This window comes from Topomyia yanbarensis, chromosome 3 (assembly GCF_030247195.1).
Source record: "Topomyia yanbarensis strain Yona2022 chromosome 3, ASM3024719v1, whole genome shotgun sequence".
Lineage (NCBI taxonomy): Eukaryota > Metazoa > Arthropoda > Insecta > Diptera > Culicidae > Topomyia > Topomyia yanbarensis.
Genome location: NC_080672.1, coordinates 42,982,899 through 43,006,089, shown reverse-complemented (window position 1 = coordinate 43,006,089; position 23,191 = coordinate 42,982,899). Strand labels below are relative to the sequence as shown.

General features: G+C 38.6%; 2 protein-coding genes and 2 long non-coding RNA genes across 4 annotated transcripts; 2 read left to right on the top strand and 2 right to left on the bottom strand.

Annotated features, from left to right (window-relative positions):
- The first annotated feature begins 15,883 nt into the window (after window positions 1-15,883).
- Window positions 15,884-17,331, top strand: LOC131692084 (uncharacterized). Its single transcript, XR_009305908.1, has 3 exons — window positions 15,884-16,307; window positions 16,472-16,629; window positions 16,684-17,331. It is a non-coding gene; the product is annotated as an uncharacterized LOC131692084 (long non-coding RNA).
- A 773-nt stretch (window positions 17,332-18,104) lies between these two features.
- Window positions 18,105-19,212, top strand: LOC131692079 (thiamin pyrophosphokinase 1-like). The gene is made up of 3 exons (XM_058978932.1): window positions 18,105-18,344; window positions 18,405-18,568; window positions 18,629-19,212. Exons 1-3 carry the CDS (start codon window positions 18,164-18,166, stop codon window positions 19,097-19,099), a joined length of 816 nt encoding a protein of 271 aa, XP_058834915.1. The 5' UTR covers window positions 18,105-18,163; the 3' UTR covers window positions 19,100-19,212.
- A 192-nt stretch (window positions 19,213-19,404) lies between these two features.
- Window positions 19,405-19,969, bottom strand: LOC131692081 (uncharacterized). Its single transcript, XM_058978935.1, has 2 exons — window positions 19,837-19,969; window positions 19,405-19,723 (listed from the first exon to the last, which is right to left on the bottom strand). Exons 1-2 carry the CDS (start codon window positions 19,929-19,931, stop codon window positions 19,405-19,407), a joined length of 414 nt encoding a protein of 137 aa, XP_058834918.1. The 5' UTR covers window positions 19,932-19,969.
- An 809-nt stretch (window positions 19,970-20,778) lies between these two features.
- Window positions 20,779-21,601, bottom strand: LOC131692083 (uncharacterized). Its single transcript, XR_009305907.1, has 2 exons — window positions 21,352-21,601; window positions 20,779-21,026 (listed from the first exon to the last, which is right to left on the bottom strand). It is a non-coding gene; the product is annotated as an uncharacterized LOC131692083 (long non-coding RNA).
- Window positions 21,602-23,191: the final 1,590 nt, after the last annotated feature.

Here is a 23,191-nt window from a genome sequence, read left to right as displayed (position 1 = left end):
ACAACTTTAATTGAAACTTTTTACCAAATAGTGATAAAACAAACATGTAATCAGACAAACATTACAACTTTCTTCAAGAAATCATACATCTCTTCCAATCTTGATGATGATTGAAAAAAACCAAGAGCTAATTATTTTTATTCACAAACAAACCTATTACTAAACAGATTAGTGTTCATATTTGTTTAATGAATTGGCAAAGAGTTTTGCAAAAGTTTTACAGGAAACGGATAATTTGCTGTAATTTAAAACAGACAACTCTAAAAGAAAGCCTCGGCAAATTAGGTGCAAGTGCGATGTGTTCTCTTCCATGTGTCGGAAGCAAGTGATGCTGAAATTATTATCTATGTTTATAGTCTCTAGTTATTTTGGTGGTGTCATCAATGTTATATTTACCAAATTTTATGTAAATTAGAAGCATTGAGTAATCAGTGCTAAGTAATTTTCTTTCGATTTGTGAATAGATTCTGAGCAGTTTCGCTCAGTAGATTAAATTCTGGGTAGTTTCCATTAGTAGATTAAATCATTGAAATATATATTTGACATTGTCCAAAACCCCACGAATTCCGAAATAAAACCTTCAAATAAATAAATAAAACCAAAATGTTCAAATATAATATTTACTTAATCTAGGTAATCTTCTCAAGTTACAACGGTTTTGCAAGATTGTCAAAAGTCAATAGAGCTAAGGCATTCTTGCTTTGTAGTGAAATCAGTAGTTTTTGCACTCACTTTACATTTTGACTTTTACTATAGTTTTAGGGATCTAGGAAAATCAGTCTACGATATTTTTAATTCATAAGTACAATGATATAAAAAGTACCTAAAAAGAATCAACTTAAATAGATAAAAAGATAGTTATTCTGAGTTGCCTGATAATGTTGTCGAAGATAGTCTTTAACCCATTACCTATGAGAGTCAAATGAAAAAAAAACATGTGTTTTTTCAGGATTGTTTTGATTACGACATGATCAGTATCATTTAAATTGAAAATTTCAAATTAACGCAAACTTCGGATGAAGTCAAAGAGCTAGTAATAGTAGAAAGAAACCTGATCATGAAAATAGGAGTTGAACCTATTTTCTGCCTTATCAGAAGATTTGAAGCAAATTTCGACATTCACTTTGTTCGGACATTCTTTGCAACGGTAAACTTTGATTTCACACTGATATATTCCTATTCATGGGGACAACCTTGACGTTGGTTTCGTTCTTCTGATTAGCAAATGCGTGTAAAGTTTCATGAGACGGGTTTTTGGATATTTTTCTACTCATTCCAATTTAACGTCTTCTACAAATTGTAAAGGTGTATCGAATGTGTAGCATTTTCAAGCAGCGTAGCATGCAGCGTAGCATTTTCAAGCAGCCCTTAATACTTTGAGCTCTTGACTATTCATTTTTGTAACTAGAGAAATTTCTAACTTGTAAATCAAAAATAATCAAATTTAATTCGTCGATGCACTATAGCCTTTCTTGTAACAGGCAACATATTATTAGAGTTTTTAGTGTCTATTGTCTTATTTTTGGAATTGTTTTCACTAAGAACTTTTCATAATTACGTTCAGTTTCCAGTGATTGTTTCAAGTCATCAGAATTAATACATTTATGCAATAATTTTTAAGCCCCTCCCGAAACAAAATCCTGGCTACGGGCCTGAGTATAGCTACAATTGATGGAAAACGTCTGGAACGAGCATTACACCATTCAGAATTCATAGCAAAAAAACTTCATCCAGAGTGGGATGGAAAAACTTAGCAACTAGCTTACTCGCTTACATTCAACCATCAAGTGTGTTGTCTGCCAGAAACAAACCGAAGAATAGAATGGAATCATTTTTGCAAAAACTATTATCTGACACTCATTTACGCCTCCGCCTAAAACCCCACTTGGCGGTTTTAATTCATAGCGAAACGAGAAACAACTAGCAAACTACACTTCTTGATTCCAGTGCTAGAGTTCGCATTTCAAAAAGCAGAGCGCAAAGTTTACAAGTAAATTTAGGTATATGGAAAGCTTTTGGAAAAAGCAACTCCAACGAGCTATAGCACAGCAAAAAAGGGCTACGCTGCATTATCCTGTAAAACGTGTGTGCAGTAGTAGGACCTACATATAGCTAGCACCAGAATGGAATGGAGAATCGCACTTCTCCTGCAAGAGTATTTCCACCATCGTACAGCGGATAATCGAGAAAACTTTCACCAAACGTCGATTATCCTTTTGCGGTGAATCGCTCGCCCCAAGCAATTTAGTCTGTGTTCTCTTTTTTGTTGTTTGATCGCTATAGGATCCCTTCTGTAGCCTTGACTTTCTCACTTACTCTCGGATACGTTGTCTATAAGAGTGAATTGGGTAGGGCGGAGGGGGGATGATCTGAACAGAGAAAAAAAACTTTCCCAATCATCGGAAAAGCAAAAGTCTGAGTATCTTCACTTTTGACTCAGTCAACCCGCGGATTACATTCACTAATTCTAAAAAAAATTGGGAAGATGGTTTCGCTTGCTATTCTGGTATGTCGATCCGTTTTGGTATAGCTAATGCGAATTCCTGAAGTATTCGTTTATACTACAGGAGGTTAAATAATTACTTACATATTGTACCAACACAATGCAATGCGCATTGACACTCCTGTTGTCTATGATCAAACCATACCTCCAAAATTGCACATTTAATGGGAAATAAGCCTTTACCATCGTACAAATACCATGAATCGCAACATTCGCCTTAAGTTTTTAGCCCGTAACAAAAATTTTGAATATTGCATTTAGGACATCTGAGTTCCTTATTAATAAGGAGCAGATGGTATCGTCATGGAAGGGAAGGCTCTCAACCTTTCTTATTTAGTGTACCAACCAAAGCGCGCCTCACCACGTCCACACAATGAATTTTTACATTGAAGCAAGGGAAATTAAGTCATAAACTAGCTTAATCTATATGTAGAACCAATTACCACGCTATTACGTTAGAGCAATAAGCACTAGTCAAGGGTAATTTCCATTTAATATTTTAGCAACAATCAACACTGCTTCAGCTTGCAAATAGCCGTTTTTATACCTTTTTCCCGCAACGCCATTCACACAGAGAACAACATTCAAGCGCATCCATTGGAAAGCGTTCCGAAGTGGCCACTCCGTTCCCAGAGTGCTGTTGAACAATCAAGAAAATCTGGTTTATACATGGCTACTTTGTGTAATAGCAGCATGTAGTGCAACGGGCAACGTTCGAACATGCATACTTATATGAATATCGAATTAATTCCTACTGTAGTTCCAAGCTAGTTATGCACAAATTTTACCCGAAACAATCAGAGCAATAATAAAGCCCCAACTCCCACCGGTTTCCAGAACAGTATCATTTGCTATTTAGCAGGGGTAGAAGGGATTGAGTGTAACTAAAATCTGTAAAAAAATTAATCCCTCTTTGAAACTTGAGGTTGATTACTTCAGGACACGCTATCCGCTCGGGAAAGTTCGACTTGGTGATTGAAAATCACTCGGTGGATAATTAGATACTTTTTTTGCCCTCTATTTTCTTAGAACTGAACTAACGCACAAAGGCTTCAATTAGTGTAGTACACCTGGTAATTTTCAAAATTCAATAACGACTGTTCGGGCTTCAGCAAGCTCATGTTTCACATTTTATCACCATCAAAATAAAATCCAAAGAATTCAGTTTCAATTTTACACGTTTACATCAAAGGGAATCTGAAATGCAAAGATTCACCCGATTGCAGTCTTATCTAGTTGGTTGAGACTCGTAAACCCACCGCATGTCGTACACCATCCCTTCGCTTCAGACCACGAAAGATCATCCTTTGCCGGTTGAACTTAATTTTCGTACTTCCCAATTCTCATTATAACAAACACCATAAACTAGACAAATTACTGTCATAATTTCGCACCAGGCATCTCCACTTCCGCGCCGACCCGTGTAGGGTTTCCATCGAAAAAGGATAGGTTCATTTCTCATCACCTCGCAGCCTTTGGTGGGTTAGCTATAGAAGAGGTACAGCGAAAAAGAAGTTCTCATTTGGTCGCACCACAACTTCTCAATGGTAGGTACACAGTCTCACAGAGCCCAGGGTCTCTCACCCCATCATAGAGTCGTTGCCGTTGCGAAAGCCCTTTTTCACACCTCCACCTCGAGCAGCGAGGCGACCGGTATTGCTTCGTCGATTCGGCACAAGAAGGCGGTTGCTTACCGCAGCTGACAAAATGGGTGATGGTGTGACTGCAAACACCAAAGTTACTTTCCTGTTCGGGTGCGGTGAAATATGGCCTTGCCTGGGATGTATGTAGGTGGTTACCGCTGCTGCTGTTCGGGAAAACGGGTTCATAATTTGAGGGTTATGAATTTGATTAAATGAGCTGTAATTAATTATGTTGTTTCGGTTACATAAGTGATGAGTCTGGTAACGCTTTCAGGTACAGGTACAGGAAAGTATATAATTAGAGCTGCGGTTGACTCTCTACTTCTTGTAAAGTGCTATTGTTCAACCAAGCGTACTATTTGTTTCTAAGTGACATTGTTGATTTTTGCATATATTCCTCCAACTGTACAGATGATATTTATTAAAATAATGCAGGAAAATCCAGGAGCTCTGGAAACCTGCAAATTAAAAGTCCAATAAAATAAAGTAATGATAAATACAGGAATCTAGGAACTCAGGACTCAATGAATTCTTGGATCAATAAATTGAAGTATTTCAAGAATGCCTCAATCGATATGTTAAATATTTATAAAATGACTACAAAACTCAACTAACTGCGCCATAAAAATTCTGATTGAGAATGACGCAATATCGTATCTACGTCCCCGCTCGTTGCGTGGAGATGAATGGTGTGGTTACAGAGAACTTGCGAGAACCTGGCGTAGTTTCAGTCAATAAAAAATACTGGAATACAAGCAATTTCTTTCAACCACGTTAAGGGACGGCAAATGAACTACCTCTAGTAACACCTACTGCCTTCATTGGGTCTCCTCCACCTAGCCACGTCATGATAAGAAGGCGTCCTCCACCTGTCTGGTTATTTGTACCACGTATAATCAACTACTTCAACTCCAAACAACTGGATCATTTATGTGGACGATTCCTGCAAGTAGGAAAAATTAATTTACTGACTTGGAAGTTGAAGCTCTAACAAAGAGTACCCATCAGCACTTCCATGAACACAACAAATCCTAGGTGTCCCCACTTTACAAGAACTGAAATTCTCTGACTTGGATGGCTGGAATATCAGCCTAGCCTTTATTCCTTACAAGACAACACAAAATTGTCCCAATATCTCAAGATTATCACAACACGTTATCGTCAATAGACCTATCAGAAAATACATTCATCACAGCAAAGACTTATTCTTGTACACACCGAAAATCGAAAACATTTGGTTGGTTTCTTTCACAATTATAACAAGAAACATTTGGATTTGCATATGGCATATGCCATTTAACCAAAAACTGTAGAAATTTCGATAGACATAAAACATATTTAACGTTCTTGTTTTTATGATAAATCCCTTTCCTAAATGATTGCATTGACGGTGTCTTTGAAGCGTAGATCGATGGCTTCAGCCAGACCATTGTCGAAAAAAACGCTAATGTAAACTAGACAACAAGTTTCAGGGCAATATTTGCCGGGAATTCTAGTTATATGAAGGAACTCAGTCTCTTTTACCATCTGAACCGTACACGCACTAACCATTGCACTCCCGAACCACGCGAACATTCAAGAACCCATTCGCATTACACTCTTAGAAAAAATGAAAATTATATTTGACGTAAACTGCATTGTAACGTATTTATCTGTCTGGTAATAGGATTTTACATGTTTCAACATGTCTTTTTTATGTAAAACTCGGTTGAAGAAGCTGGTGAATTGTGAACGACACACACTTTTACGCGTTCCTTAATGTAAATTCAAGTGGATTGTGACGCTCCGTTTATGTGCATCTTGTGAGATGTAAATATTTTTAAGAGTGTAGTGTTCACTGTGCCATAGAAATTCAAATACCGTTATTATCCCTTCTGTGTTTGTGTACTAGACATTATAAATGGTGAAACTTCTGCTCAGGTATTGCAGACGGTGTTCTAGTGCTTAGAATGCGGCTGAAGCACCCTTTTCCTTCCTTCGTGACCCTACGAGCTGAATCTACCTGTATTCAGACCACGCTATGTACTTATGATAATCAGTCTTCCACTAGTCAAATTGTTGCCCAACTACCAACATATGTTAAACCATCAACGAATGCTAAATTAACTACGACTATAGCAAACACATCTGAAACAACAAACAGCTCTGCTAGCAACAGGACAGGAAACGAGAATGATGGTTTCACGGCCATAAACCGCAAACCGAAGATACAAACACAAGAAATTAACAACCTCCAAGACAGTGATAACAGTATGAACGAAAGTGACAAGGAAGCGGACCAAATGACTTTCATGCTCTATCAGGCGACGCAGAATATGCGTGCTAAGAATTTGAAGTTTAACATTAAAGGATTTTTATTATTTATTTGTTGTAAATATTTAAAAGACATGTAAAATAAATGAATTATAAAAAACAGAACCTACTTGGATATGCAAATTGCCGTACGGTTATACAATCACATTTATACTTGTAAAGTTTCGTATAAGCTAGCACACGCGACGTACAAAAACCACCGCGATCAAACACGGTAACATACGAACGCTCGAAACCTTCGCGATCATCTACGCACACCCAGTCCCCCATTTCGCAAACCCTTCGATGATCAAGTAGACAATTAGCACTTAATTTTTTTTTAAATGCGATCTCAAGCGTGAACATATAATATGTTAACATATGTTCCAACGCGATCATGAAATCTCCACGTCCCCACATTTAAACCGTACCTCAACATCACCATCCGAATCACGGCCCGCTGCAATTGACTTTAGGCAGTGTTTTAGTGGGTGACATTTCCCGTCTCGTCTGAAATTGTACTGAGTGATTCTGACAGGGAGGTCTTCCGAGAACCAAGCCCTACAGTTCCAGTTGGACATCTCTCAAATAAAAATGTTTTTATGATGCTCGATAAACATCAATGCAAATAAATGACATTCAAAATACTCCATATGATTCAACAAATCTTTTTTTAACATTATTCCAAGCTATTTTGATTTCATTCATATATATTATCCGACTATCTCTGTTCACACTAAGTATCTTTTATCGACGCCAGAGTGGCGACTCCACCACCCATAGTATGCTAATATAATTTGTCAAGCGATATAATAAACATCTCAGTTAAATACAAGTGAATTTTTGCTAAGCTTTTGAAATTATTTACAGTAACTGGTCCGTAAAATCTTGTTGCTGGTCATGTCAACAACAAAGGCAAAAACTCGTGCATTGTTTTCATCTACATTCCTCCTTGAGCAGGCTTAATAATCGAACTCCCGCACTCCCGTCCTCGCTAAAGTTAGATTGCACGTGGAATGTAGGCGCAATATCTGAAAAAATATAAAATATACATATGCAAGAACTTCCTCCGGAGGAATACTCAAACTTGGTCGTCCACACCTGGTCAAAGCTGTAAGTCCTCCGGGTATAAGAAGATTCTGAATATCGAAGCACCAGGCAACTTTAGAAAATGCGTGCGACTAGTGTTAAAAATGAAGAGCTTCGCGAAAGCCCAAAAACACGATTATTGGCACCTGTTCGTTGAAGAGTTAACGAGAGAAATATCAATGAGCATGTCCGGACGCATGCGAAACAGAAACAGTGCTAGCAAGTGTGTGAAATATTCTAACCGTTGAAATTTGAACAAAGCGCTGTGAAGCAACAAGACTCCTACTAAGTCTTTCTAAACGATGTACGACATTTCTCGTTATCTCAATTAACTAACACAATAACAATCGTTTTGTCAGAGGGAAACGTATCGTATCTCGTATCAACAGTTAAACAAAACCCAAAAAAAAACATCTGGGCAAAATTATATAGAAGCATATTTTGTCGTAATTACGACCGACAAACCTTTCAATATAGGGAAAATTCAAAATTTTGAATAAAACAACAAGAAAATGTTTTTGAAGGTGAGTCATCATTGTACTGAACGGAATTATACAAGTGTTTACCAGTCTATTTCAGGCAGAGCCGTCGAAATGGAGCAACAACCAAAAACTTAAATTTTGTGAAAGTATAAATAATTTACTGCTGATTTGTCTGTATTGTCGTTCAAGGTCAAGCGTTTAAAGCTGGCTGACGAAGTATGCGTCCAGGAGACTGTACACGAAGACCAGTTTAGCGAGGAGACGATTATTAGTTAGCAGCCAACTGCTGACCTGATGCTAGAGTGACATCACAGGTGAATGAATTGCTTCACTATCTAGGGCTAGCTGTCATTCTAAAATCTTACATATCTAACATTTTATAAGATTTTATGGTCACCGCAACATATTTATTTCATGGACTTTAGACCTCTCCACATTTTGAAAAAGTTTTGAAATATACATGGGTCAGCTCAAACTTTTGTTCTAGGTGTGAATTTAAGAACTTTCGCCAAAAATGGCTTAATTTGGACATGATTTAGAGGTGTCTCCAATCAAAAATCGTGTTTTTGCTATGTTTCCATAGGAAGATCACTTACACTCTGATTTGATAGGCCCTACATGCCCACATATCATCAAAGGTTGTTCCTTACACATATCTTAACATGTTTTAACAGGTGAACATAGCTCTAATCGCAATAGAAAATTTATTAACTGGATTTTCATATAGAAAAGTACATCAAAACCAAGGAAAATTAGTAGTATTTTTTCTTTATATTTCGGATTCTGTAGTTATTTCTAAAGCACGGGCACACTCAACTGGATTTACGCCTGCGGTAAGGCAGGGGTTAGTTGAAGATTTTTCTGGGTGAGGAGACCGAGTTATAAGCAGTTTTACTGTGTTTGTTTTGAAAATGCTATAGCAATTCGTGGTATTTTGCCAGTTTTATAATATAAAGCTGAAAATTTTAAAACTATATTTTTTTCAGTTTAAGATTCGTCCCATGTCTTAAGCATTACTGGACTTTAAATTTTGTTTCCTCGGTTCATCCAGTCTGAGTATCTGTCCTGGTCTATGTATAACACAGTTCTTAAAATGTTTTAAATTATGTAACAAATGGAATGGTGGTGTATACTAATTAAAATTTTAAAACAAAACTGTTTTGAATTATAAAACAACTCGCTATACTGGGGCTGTAATTGTTTCAGTTCTAATTAAGACTGTATTTATTGAATAATTTCATTTGTTTTACCATTAATCGATCAAAAAATACTTAACCTTAAATTGTTTACCTAAGTCCATTAGTACATTAGCAGTCTGAAGAATTAATTTGAGTGTTTATTCCATCACCAACAGTTACATTCATTTCCGATGGTTGAAATCTTGCCAAGCTCGTTCGTGATTAGTTGCTCATATCTTGTAAACTCCAGTCGCAAGTTTTGAACTGAATATTTTTTAAATAATTTGAAGTCGACGAAGTGAACGGACTTTCGGTACATATCGAAATGCTATAATTTCTACTAGCTGATTGGTAAAAGAGTTCGTAAAAAAACATGTTTGAAGATAGGACCATCGAAAATGTTTTTTTAGCTTTCTCCAGGAGCCTATACATTAAGACTAGTATAACTGAGTAGACAACTATTAAGAGCTGTGAGCTGACTGTTAGATTGTATGATTCCGTTGAAAATCATGTCAACCAAATTAACAGCCCTAAGTGCAGCCACGATACTCCGATTATATCCCAGATATTACCCACCCATTCTTTTCATTACTAAAAAAAATATTTTAGTCACTATAAGGTACTTAGGAAAGAGTGAGAACATTTGTTTTTGGGGACTATTTAAGTTCATTTATCCATATTTTTTGGGGTTTTTAAAAAATATCATTAATCTTCTAAATATTTAATATTCTTTTCTTTTCTATTGTCTCAGGATTAGAGTTCTAAAAAAGCGAAACTCTTTGCTGGTTTCTGAGAATGAACCTGATGCGAGTCGTGATGAGTGGAATAAATACTCATTCAATTACCCCCGTGACTCACTGAATTTAATATCGTAAAGAAGAAAACAGTCGAAACTCACTGATAAAATTTACCCTCTAGTTAAAAATTTGGATTTTTGCATATTTATTAATATGCAAATCAAATCTGGATTTAAGACGAGATTTAATAGATTTAACGATAAAACATTTGAATAACGACGAAGTCATTAAAACATCGCAGTTTCCTAGCTATAAAAATCGACCGTCCTTGGTACACTTGCTCCCTTCAGTTCTAATACCCTAAAATACCCACCCATCCGACAGATAAACCTCAAAATGAATAAATTCGCTATCGAGACCGTAATCTCTACCAATCATCACGTTTGTATTTCCCGCGCGACCGTTACACATTTCAGAGCATATGTTAAGACCCGGTGTTTCGAATATTAATGTCACGACACGACTTGATTCGTAGCATAAAATGATAAACATGATATTTTATGGAGAGACTTCTCACAGAATGGTAGAAAGTAAAATTTATATAGGCCGTTATTATTTACAATCTGTTTTGAAAACCGGAGTCATAAAGCAAGGATATGTCTCAAACGAGTGTCGTGTCCTCTACTTCACACTCGGCAGCTACCGCTGCACGAACGAAATCAAAAGTCCAGTCGGTATACGATAAATCCTCAAAAAAACATAACTTTATTTGGCTGTACAATACTGCAAACAATGTTCCTCCTAATCCTGGTATGTCAGTGTTCCGTACATGAAACTTTCAGCTGAACATTTAGTATTGTTTCGGTTGAAATGAGCTGCACTAAGAATTAAGAAATACTTTGTTTTATCGCAAAAAAAAACAGCAGAGCAACCAACAAATTCTCACATGCACACAAAGAACCGTTTGTTTTTATCAAAAAGTTCCCATCTTGCCTAGTACCTTCACATGAAAGTGTATAGCATCAGTAGCAGCAGAACTATAATGTGACACATCGCAAAGTCAGCTACTCGTAAAATCCGACATCGAATTGGTTAATGTGTAGTTTTTCTTCGCTCAAGTTTGCCGTTCTGCCTATCAGTGGAGTCCCTGTTGCTCTTTATTCATATCACTCTTGGGGGGTGTGAAAAGCCGTTAGAATCTTTGAATATTTGTTTCTTATGCGGTAGCAGCTTCTAGAAGAAGATAAAAAAGAACAATATTGGTCTTTGTTTGATAATCTGTGAAATTCATGGTAGAGGGATTAAACTTTATTTCTCAGAAGGTATTGTTATTTTTTGGATTATTGTATTACTGACTGTTTCGGAATCCAGAAACGCACATGTATACTGTTGTCATTTTCAACAATCCACCATGCGTCCTCTTTATTTTCTCTGTATTCTGATGGAGATGTATATTTATTTGTTGTACAAGATAATCGTGCGACTTTCGAACGAATGAAAGAAATAAAAAAAACTAGAACAGATAATAAAGCAATCAGCTGAAGTTAACAATTTCATTGAAGGGTCTGGACAATCGTAGACGCAGAGTTTGGCGATACACATTAAAGTCGAAAACTGATGCGACCCAGTTGAAGATCCTTTTTAATGGCTCCATGCATACAATAATTAGTGCGCCAAAATGGCAATCGGAGCATAAGGTTGTTACACTTTGTTCGAGGTGCGACATTTATGTTAATCTGTTCCAAGATAACTGGGCAATGCAGATGACCTTGCAAAGTATCAGCAACGAACAACACCGTTATTACAAATTCTCTCAATACCGTTATTACAGTTTGGGCTCCAAACTTCACAGAAATACTCGAAGATTGTCCGCAATAAAGAGCAGTACACTTCCTATGATCGCAAATCAGTCCCAGAAAGATAGGAAATCCCATAGATAATGGGACACAAAAGCGATCCTGGACAGTACAGTGACTTGAGACAATAAATATACGTAAAATTGTAGTCAATCCTGAAGATGCATCCCAGTATTCGGGATGCTTTGCTAACTGCATTGGAGACGTGCTGTTTAAAAGTAAGTTGCGAATCCAATATCACTCCTAGATCGTTCACGTGACTAACGCGTAGAGCGGATGAGACAAAACATCTTGAAATCGTCTGCGAAGAACAGGCGTGGAGTGTTTAGAACTAGATGACCGTCTTTGAAGTAGAGCAGAAACATCAACGGTCCCAAGTAACTTCCCTGGGGTCCTCGTGACGATGAAATAAATGTGGCTCAATCTCCAATGACAATCACTATTTCTCGATCTGTAAGATACAATCGAAACAGCTGCAACAAATTACCGTTGATCCCATATCTCTCCGTTTTAGCGTTAGGTATAACAGGTTAGTCGCAGTCGAACGCCCAGACATGAAGCCATGTTGATCGTCAGCTTGCAGTGAGACTGAATAGGGTCCATAATCACTAGCTCAAACTACTTCGCGAGACAACACTCAATGAGGTAATTCCGCGATAATTGATGTCACAACCAATTGCGCTTTTATTTTTATGGACCGGAAACATGTTCCAGCAAGGTGGAAAAATTCCACTGCTAATAGATGCTTTAAAGATGTGAAGAAGCGGAGTCACTAAAGGGTCGAATTAGTTATGGAATGTGCGTTTCGACTTCGTCTCATCCGCCACTAACTTAGTGACAGGACTAAGTTAGCGCCGGATTGACGCAAGCTCAAAAAAACGGAGACACAATTTGTGTTCCTGAGCAAACCCCACGTCAAGCGTGATGTCCCGCAAGAACCTCATCAGCTTACAATGAGCTTCTTTTCTTGCGGAACCTCACGCTTGACTAGTGGTTTTTGGCAGAGTTTTTAATAGTAGAGTTGCGTAAAGAGGATTGGCAACATTGGACCAATCATTGGTCTTTTTTAAATTTTGGCAACCTTTTATTTTTAGTTAAATTTCAAATGACTTCTCTCGAACGCTTCAGTTAGAAGTTAACTTTGTGCATTTAAAAATTTGTGTTTAGTTTTATTTTGTAAAGATCAGTACGATAAATAAGCTAAGAATATAAGCTTTTTCCGGTTCACAACTGATCCGCAACTAAGAACGAAATGCATTGATTTTTGCTTTTTGCCGCTTGCCGTCTGATTGGGGTGTGACAACAATCAGTCGAATTTGCAGCGTATGATAAATTTGAATAAGTACATATGTATAAGTGGAATGCGTCAAAATTTTAGATGCACTTTAACTATGAAAAATACCTTCATATTTCCACTGTCGGTGGAAGATTATTAACACTACCCAGAGCTGTTCCGGTTTTTGAAAAAGTGCCAAATTTGAATATCAGTGAACATATGTTTTTTAATAATTGTCATTAAGCGAAATATTCCTGGTTTTAAATAATGTTAATATTACATCATTGAATTTTCTCATAATTATAGTCACATAATAACGATACTCCCCACGCATTCGAGCATTGTTATTCTTCGTGTCCGATAGGTAGACGTTTTGAGTGTTCAATAGGTAGATTTGCTTCAGTCTTTGCGCAACTGTTCTTTATAAACTGTGGTTTTTGGTATATTACCACATCCAATAAATTTTCGGCTATTTCTATGGTTCGGTTCACAACGAGAAACCTCATATCCAGTACCAAACACCTAACTAGAAACGTGTCATGTCAAAAGTCTTATCGGAGACTGCAAGGCGATATTCCTCAACGGTTGAATTGGTAACACTGACGCTTTGGTAGTATAGTAGCAGCTAATACTGTCGTTGGTTGGAAATCGAAGGGCTTTGAGACGGGGAAGAGCTCACAGATACATTATACTTGCCTGCTGTAGGTTTGCGGAAGACCCCTCGTCCGAACTCAACCACAGGACCGGGACGGCTGCTGGTCGTTAACTGGAAGGGCTCGACTGTGATGGGAGGACTAAGTATGCGTCCCGGTGACCGAAGAGACGAGATTTCGTGGGATGTATGCAATGCAGCTGGACTAGGTACCTCTCGTAAACAACTGTGGGTTACGAGCAGGAAAAACGGAATCTGGTGCTGATACGAAGCAATTAACAGTGAAATGGAATCGGGGAACATTTCAGCGTTTAAACTATTCAAAATGGACATACTTGCCACAGTAGGAAGTTTGGAAGACCTATTCTCCATTTTCGCACACAGGACCGAGACGACTGGCGAACGTTTATTGCTCTAGCTAGACTGTGACGGGGGGATCAAGGGCTTCCATAATATGAGTGGCGATCCATCCCGGTGTCCTATTAGCGAAATCTATCCTGCACTGGTTGGTCGAACTTAAATTCACGAACGAGCACTCCAGTCGGCCAAGTAGACGCTTTGAGTGCAGCGTTATTCATAGCAAAAAATTCCTCTACTGTATGACTCGGGTCGCCACGGCTCAGATAGACGCAGAATCGTTATTACTCAATCGAAACTGTTCTGATTTCCCGCTGAATGGCTCTAGTAACACAGACAGCGGCTGCAGTGGCGCGAATATTTGCATCATTTATTCTCACGACATTGGAGGTGGCAAATTGCCCGCTTTGCGCTACACAACCGGAAAGTGAGTCTCAATGCGGCTCGAGAGATTTGAGACATTTGCGTTTAAATTGTCTACAACCTGGCATAACTTTGTTGTGTCCACGATGGGAGGAGCGGAATCGGATTGCTGTACTCACTTGTTAAAACATCAAGCACAATCGTCACACAGCCAGTTCAAGTTCTTGTTGAAACAGGACAACAGATCTAGTGCGGATCGCTGCACACCAGATATACAAGTACGGTAGAAAACCGATCCACAATGGCCGCGGCAGGCAACTTTCTCAATCGCATTAACGGAAGAGTCGCATGACTTGCAACTAGAACTCATAGTTACTTTCTCCAATGGTTAGAATAGCACAAATCAATCTCCAACATAAACGTACAGCAACTATGAATTTATCTCGACTCATGCAGGAAGGTAAAGCTTCCATAGCATTGGTCCAAGAACCGTATTTCCATAAAGGAAACTTCTTCTGCCTTCATTGCTTACAACGAGACAGGCATAACCCACGTGAAATGCCTCGATCTTGCATTTTTACAAATAAGGCTGTTGACGCGTTGTACTATACCTGTACTATACCTGTACTACACCAATATCAACCATACCCCAAACATAATATCAATTGACCCAACCTACGACGCCACATCGCATCTCAAGCCGATAGTTTCCCACGATTCGAAAATCTTACATCGAACATGACGAAACCATACCACACGAAAATTACTGACAGCGCTTAAATAAATCACTCAGACCATGAATTCCAAGCATAACACTTAGCTCCATTGACACAAAAACCCACTTCGTACAAAAGACAACATGTACAGTACCAAACAACTATGTTTTTCACAGCTAGTAGTAATCAACCAAACACATTTCTAAAACAGACCTGCATCTTTAGCACCTCGTAAACAGACCTACATCCAAACCGGAAAACTAATCTACATACAAGCCACAAAACCAAACTTACGTCCAAATCTCAAAACATATCCAGGTTTCTAGCACGCAATAAAAACAACACAAACTGAAGTCCAAAACCAAGAACGAAAACTTTGACCGTAATAAATCATGCCTTCCGAACAGTAAAGCGATACGACAGCAAATTCCAACAAACAAAACATTAAGACAGACAGCACCGACTAAGGGTGCAGATAAGCTCAGAAACGGAATTCCGTTTTCTTGCATCTCTTTTCCGGCTGCCCTATTTTTCTATTTTGATCTCTCTCTAAAACGGAATGAAATTTATTCCGTTTCGTGATCAGGGTTGTGTTAAATTCGAAGAAAATCTTCCGTTCCACAAATATTTGACATTTTGTTCCACAGCTTCCACATAGAGCTGTCAACATTGTTTTGACTGTTGTTACTTTGAATATAAATATTTGATATTATATTATTGCAATTAGATAAACTTACAAACAAAAAGTTAATGTTGTTGATCCAAATCTTAGCAAAAAATTGTTTATTCAGTTGGTATGGGGACAGACATGCAATTTGAAGACAACATATATGCGCTAGTATATGCGTAATTAAAATGACGACGAAAATAAGTTGTTTTGAAAACGAGTGCGGAGTATTCCAGTTGTGACCTACTTCTTGTGGTGGTCAAGTTTCATTGAATGATAGACTGCTTTTAAGAGTATCAAAATTTATTCATTGGCTACCATTGTGAATAACTGTACCTGTAACGGACAAGTTCATCTGAAACCTTTTAATTAGATATTAAAACTCTAATCATTGGCTAAGTTTGTCGCAGTTTTCCCAATTGTAGATAGTAAAATTAAAGTTTTTCCTAGCAAACAATCGTACATTCTGTTGGTTAATTTGATCTGCATAGTATCAGTGAGTAGTTGAGGGATTTAACAATATAAACATTCGCGATATTCTAATCTGCATCTGTGTTTCTCATGCTGAAATATCGATATATCGTTTTGCATCACCTGCTAGTAAATATATCTTTTGCCTCATCTGCTTTAGTAAAATTGATGTTGTTTATTTCTGTTTAGGGTTTGTGACCAACGTGCAATAATTGCTCAGGCCCGGAATTTATGTTTGAGTGACTGCAAATGTTTTAATACCCGCACACCGGAAACCCACTGCTACGGTTACGTGCCGGTTGTAAGGAAAGACGAGCATCATCGCCAACGTAAATTTTTGCTTCTGGGTAAGTAAGGGTAAGCCTTCAGCTATTGATTAATTCCGTTGTGTATTATTTCAGCCACTGAACCTTCCCATCAACAACAAACTTTCAGATGATTCCGCCAACGAAACAAAGTGCCAACGAATATGCTTCGAAATGAGATAGTCATGTCACGCGATGACTACAAAGTTCGGAAAATTTTTTCCCGAGCGGAGAACATGAACATGATGCAAAATGAGCCTATTGGCAGCGACGGCCATCGAATCGATTGGCAGAAGCAGATTTTCCCCGCACTTTGCACGATAGTCATCAATTCGAACAATTTCAAGGTACGGATCAATTCTGCAGCTGCCCTTTCGGTAATCAAATTTGAAGCTCTCTGTTGACCGCACTAGAGCAGTCGGATAATCTTATTGACTTCAATGAGTACAAACACAGAGATAATCTGCAAGAGCAGCTTTGTCACTTTCGCACTTTCTTCGACTGACAACGCGGGACGACCTGGTGGCAATGAGCAACGAATTACTTCCTTTGTTCGATACGGTGCGCCAGAATTGGGACCGGGTCATCAACCGGATATTGCCGGAAAAGGCGGTCAAACTGTTTGAAGCACACGTCAAACTGAAAGAATTATAACCGACGGTCAGAAATGCGGAACCACGTGGTGCCGTTGAGATGATTTTGAACTGTTTCGCCAGTGATGGACATGTTTTGTAGAATTATTATTATATCACCATAATTTATTATATATGTTTATATAATGTTCTACCAATTAGCATTACACAATCAATATTTGTGTAAACTTTGTATATTTTACTAAAAAAAATTCCTTTGAATAACATCTAGGAAATCTCTTTAAAGAAATACCCGTAAAGTACAAACCGCCGGCGTCGGCCAGTGAACTAGCAGTGTCGGCAATGTTGGGCATTATCGTTTAAGCGTTACCCCTCGTGATGCTCAAGGTCGAATCGGACCGACACAGAAATTTGGCTATTTAGCTTCAGTTGACACTCATGACTATGATCGACCGGGCGGTGGTGATAGAGGTGGCCAATGGCACAGCAAATGAGCATCATAGTGGCCACGAGCACTGGATACAGGCCGTTCCTGTATCCGCCACCCGTGGACGCGCTCGATGGCTCTAAGCTGAGCATGTGTGTACGTATGCGAGTGTTAAATAATGTTACTTTTCCCAGAGATGGCTGGGCCGATTTAAACAATGTTATACTCAAATGAAATGTGCAATGTATCCATATACTGCTATTAAATTTTATTTGGATCTGGTTCTGGAGTTATGAATATGAAAGTGCGATCGCACATGAAATTCCCTAAACCTTTGTGCTTTTCGCATATAAAGAAATGCTATGCACTCACTCCAAAAATCAACTTTCCAACTGAGACTCGGGGGCCGAATGTCATATTCCATTCGATTCAGTTCGTCGAGATCGCACAATGTCTGTGTGTGCATGTGTGCATATCTATGTGTTAAATAATGGCACTCGATTTATGGCTGCACCGATTCGCACAAATAAACTTAGTAAATTAATTTTGAGGCAGCATGAATGGTCTCGTCAGGATTCTAATTAGAAATTATTTTTCGTTGCAGTTGAGAGTCGCAACCACATGGTCTCCGGCTTACCTAATCGATGCGAACAGCTGTGATGATGGACTAGCCGTGATTTTGCTCAATCGGCCTATTCTACTGCACAAGGAATACTTTCGCTCTGTTTGGAATAATGGTTTGTGGATCAATTTAAACATCGTTTCTGCTGCAATTATTTGAGCTTGTCAAATTCCAGCAAAAATCCGCATTACCGTCGACGGGGGTACGAATCGATGGGTGGACTTTATTAAGGAAAATATTGGCACAGAAGCACAATTAAAGCCACCCGATCTGGCAACGGGGGATTTCGATTCTTGCACCGATGAATCCATGTCGTACGTAATGCGGTTGAATTGCAAGGTAAGAACATTACAAATTAAAAAAAAAACATTTCATTCGTTACTGATGTCTATTTAACAGATAATCAAAACACCCGACCAGAATGCTACAGATTTTACAAAATCTCTCAAAGCGCTCCAGAGCGCCGGTTACGATAGCGAAATAAGTCGGATTCTGGTGTTGTGTGAAAGTTCTGGCCGGTTGGACCAAATCATGGCCAACATTAATACTTTGTTTCTGGCCCGTGACATTCTACCGAATGCATTTGTATTCTTGCGACCCAGTAACTCTCTCAGTTGGCTGCTACCGGCGGGAACCCACTTAATACAAATTCCCCCTCGGTTGGTACACGAACGTATCTGGTGTTCGCTTTTTCCTATTGGACAACGGGCCGTATGTAGAACTAGTGGATTGCACTGGAACCTCGACAACCGGGTGATTAAGTTTGGCAGTTTGGTAATTACTTCGAACACTTACTCTAGCCAGGAAGTTCAAATTCAATCAGGGAGCGCCGTACTTTGGTCAATGGAAACGACCCCGAAGGATATGTGATAAGAGTATTGCCTGAGCAACTGAAAATACGTGTTCATGTCAACGGGCTTTTAGGTGCCTAATACAATTCCCTCATTTCTGTATGTTGCTTTATTAGATGTACGAATATATTGATATAGAATGACAATGTTTTATTTTCTTAAAATAAAAGTATCAAATTCTAGTTTTTTAGAAATGGTGTTCAGAGAAATCGATTAGAAAATAGGATAGCTGGACCATTTCGGAAGTTCCGAATGCTTGCAAGTATAAATGCAGATACTGCTGTAGGTGTGCATCTCTCCAAGAACCTGGGGTATAGACAAACCTCACGAATGTGGTACCTGTTGAGCAGCCAGCACATGAATCGTTCCAATCCCAACCCGTATCCCCCGTGCGGTTGTGAGCAATACACTCGTTACCGACGTTTTTAAAACCATCGCGAACCCAGAGCTTCTTAATTTTCTTGAGCTGAGATTTGGCTGCCAGTTGGTAGAGTGATTCCGATTTTGCATTCTTGGCGTCCACGTAAATTGCTGAGAAAGGTTCCTTACCGGCGTGCTTCGTGGCTTGCAGGATTGTTTTGAAGGGTTTTTCCGCTGTTCCATCACCGGACATCGCCACGCTTTTCCGAGGTGTGGAGTTCGTCTGGAGGTGGTGAGAAAAATTGGATCAATATTCAATTATTATGATCTATCACCGTTGGTTGAATTTCAGCGGCCGTTCACTTTCCGGCAAGTGTAATGGCTAAGAGCACTTACTGGCAACGTTGGGTGGTCTTTTGTTGAGTGCCGAACAGGCGATTGATTTCCGTTTCATCCTTGTTACTACGAGTAGGTTGTGCTTCTTTTGCCATCTCAGTATAGATATCAGTTTCGGCTGCCAACGTCGGATGGTAATCTAACGAGAAGAGATTATATTGTGCGAGAAGAGATTATTAAAAGAAAATTTTAAAGAAAGAAACCACCCAACTGGCTATTAAGAATTGAAACTTTTCATAGTTAGCGTCATACTGTTGAATTTCGCTGTCCAAGCATTCCTGACGATCTTCCGGGTGTTGCATGTGCATCTCCGCCCCCCGTAACGAACGGTTGTGACCGCTTCGATCTGTATAGCTTTATCCAGGTCAGCTGGAAGCGTCTAACCGCAATAAAAGAGCAAAATTAATAAAAGAGCTCCTGATTGAAATAGTCAACCATATAGTGTAGATGATTTGTTTTTCCTCGAACTATTAGAGCTTCCGATCAATGTATTGAAAAAGGTAGAAACTTGATTTAAACAAATAGCAGGCACTGCTCGTACTAATGTATTCGACTAGGTAGAATAAATAGAGAGACTACGGCAATTTAAAGACCTGTTTCCCTTTCAGTAGATAGAATATTTATACGGTTTTACTCGACCGAAACTAATCATAATTCATACACCATAGACAAAAATATTGCGAATGAATAAATTGAGTTCCTGAAGCAAATTGCTTTATATATCGAAAGAAAATATCCAGTAGATATAAAAATTTACCCTTCTGTTTGGGAATAATTCAGCAGTACAATCTTATAGTTTACAATCTTGCCTAAAATAAAAGCACTCAGGGAGCCGAAAGCGATATACGAAGAATAAGTAGAATCATAATAACCTTGTATGGAGAAAAGAACTTAGTTTGGCTTTCTTTCATTTACAATCTTGATTAAAAACAGTATACGGAGTGACGTTTTTGTTTATTCTTATATATTATTATGCTTATTCTTTATATATAGTCATGAATTGTTATGCGCCCGCTCCAAATAGCATGCTAGCATGTTTAGATCTCGTACCGAGGGTATCCATTTTCGCCGCTACAAAGCGGCATGGTCACCGATACAGATAGCAGACGTTTATCAAAGCTGCGTACGCTGGTACACGTTTCGCTCGCAGTAATCTCGTAATTTGCACTACCATATAGTAGGGCCCTCGACTGAAAGAATGCAGAAAAGGAAAGCTATCGTTACCTGAATCCAAGGAGGATGCGTGGCATTTAACGAATAAAACATGCGACCGAAATTTAATAATATATTTTCAGTACAATAAAACACTATCAGTAGTAATCTTAGTCAGTCTTTTCACTACATAATCTTCCTGTTCGTGCTATAAAACATCTAAATCAATCTCTTGTAGTTTCACCACGTATTACACATAATAGTCAAATATTTAAAAAAAGCTTTTAACGTGGTTTTCACAGTGAAAAACGATATATTAACCATTTGATATTTTTTGCTGACATGGTATTCAGTAATATTTACCATCACCAGCTTACTCGGTCAAACAACAAAATATACTCCACAAGCGCTTCCGGAACTCGTTCATGCTTCGATTGTGATAAACATTTTTCAATGCATGTTTTAACTGGAGAAAATAGACTTGAAATGAACAAATTTTATTTACTGCATTTAATAATGTAAACAAACTGAATTTTTCATCTCTTTCCGTCTGCTAATGGAATGTATGATGACACACGAAAGAAAAATTGATAGGAGAAAAAGAGATGCTCGATTTGTTTTGCTCTGATTTAGACATATGCACAGGGTTGAACATAAGTTCCACAGCGATCCACAACGTCAAAATGGAATGGAATCGGAACGGAATTTCAGCTTATCTGAGCCCTAAGCCATCAAGGTCAGCTCAAAATACCGATGTGAAACGAACGAGAGAATATGACGCGAGAGAACTGACTATTCGACTAAGCCCCTCCTTTCTCCATAAACATATACGCACACTGGCGAGACCGCCATAGAAGTAACTTTAGACATAAGAAATATTCATGGGGAGCTTTCGAAGCCCCGCCCATTAGAACGAAACTAACTATCTGATAGGAAAATTAGCTTTAAGGTTTACCTGTATTAGTTAGTATAAGTAGATTAAGTTGACGAAATAAAGGATGAGTTCTTCAACAGTTCTTCGACAGTTTTTCGACAGTTTTCAAAGAGTTTTTTTGAACACCAAATACACCAAATCATGTATAATATGTATAATATAGCGTGTCTCATATCGGAGCTCACAACTATATCTGTGTTGTCACAGTTACACTGACTGTTGTTCGGCATATCTTCAGCATAACAAGTCGTCTCCTTCTGACGATTTCAAAAGCGTTGCATCATATTGTAGCAGAAACAGGCTTCCGCTCATTATCGACAGTGATGCGAATGCTCATCACATCATTTGGGGCAACTCAGACACCAATCTGAGAGGGCCTGAACTGATGGAGTACATAAGTAGTACAATTCCCCGTATTCTGTGTGTAATGTGGGAAACCGACCAACTTTTGCGAGGTCTGGGAGGAAAGAAATGATAGACATAACGCTTTGCTCAGAAAGAATTTCTCATGACTGGAAAATTGGCAGTTTCCAAATTAAACTGAACCGTCTCTATCCGATCATAAATATATATTCTTCGATCATTTTGATGTCACCTTCAATCCTAAATCTACAAACTGGGACCTCTTTTTGGAAAACTGGGCGACTAAATTGCATGGATATTTTCCAACAATTAGTCAACTAGACGACTTAGATGACACGACAAACTCATTCATAGTAGCATCCTACAAAGAAGCTTGTCCACTTCGTACTGTTAAATCGACTAGAAGAACCCCTTGGTGGAGGTCTGAGCTTGAAAGAATGAAGAAGGATATAAGAAGAGCTTGGAATCGACGTCAGCGTGATGACTCCATTGCTTTCAGGTCAGCTCGTAGTGCATATAAGAAATGTCTTAGATCTGCAGAGCGGGCTGGCTGGTAAAACCTATGCACTAGTGTCTCTTGTCTAAACGAGGCTAGCAGGTTAAATAAAATTCTCTCGGAATCGAATGATTTTCAGATGAACTCCTTAAAACCAGAGATGGTGTTTATGTAACGGACGAAAAAGTTGTTCTAAATTGTCTCTTCGACGCACACTTTCCAGTTTACATCGACCTGGAGCTGAACAATGTTCACAGATCTCATTCTGTTGATTCGGACTCGTGGGCGTTAGCACGCACATTGGTTACCACTGAATCGGTCAATTGGGCAGTTGACAACTTTGCTCCTTGCAAATCACCCTGAAAGGATGGAATACTTCCCGTGCTACTGCAATAGGGATTTGATATTCT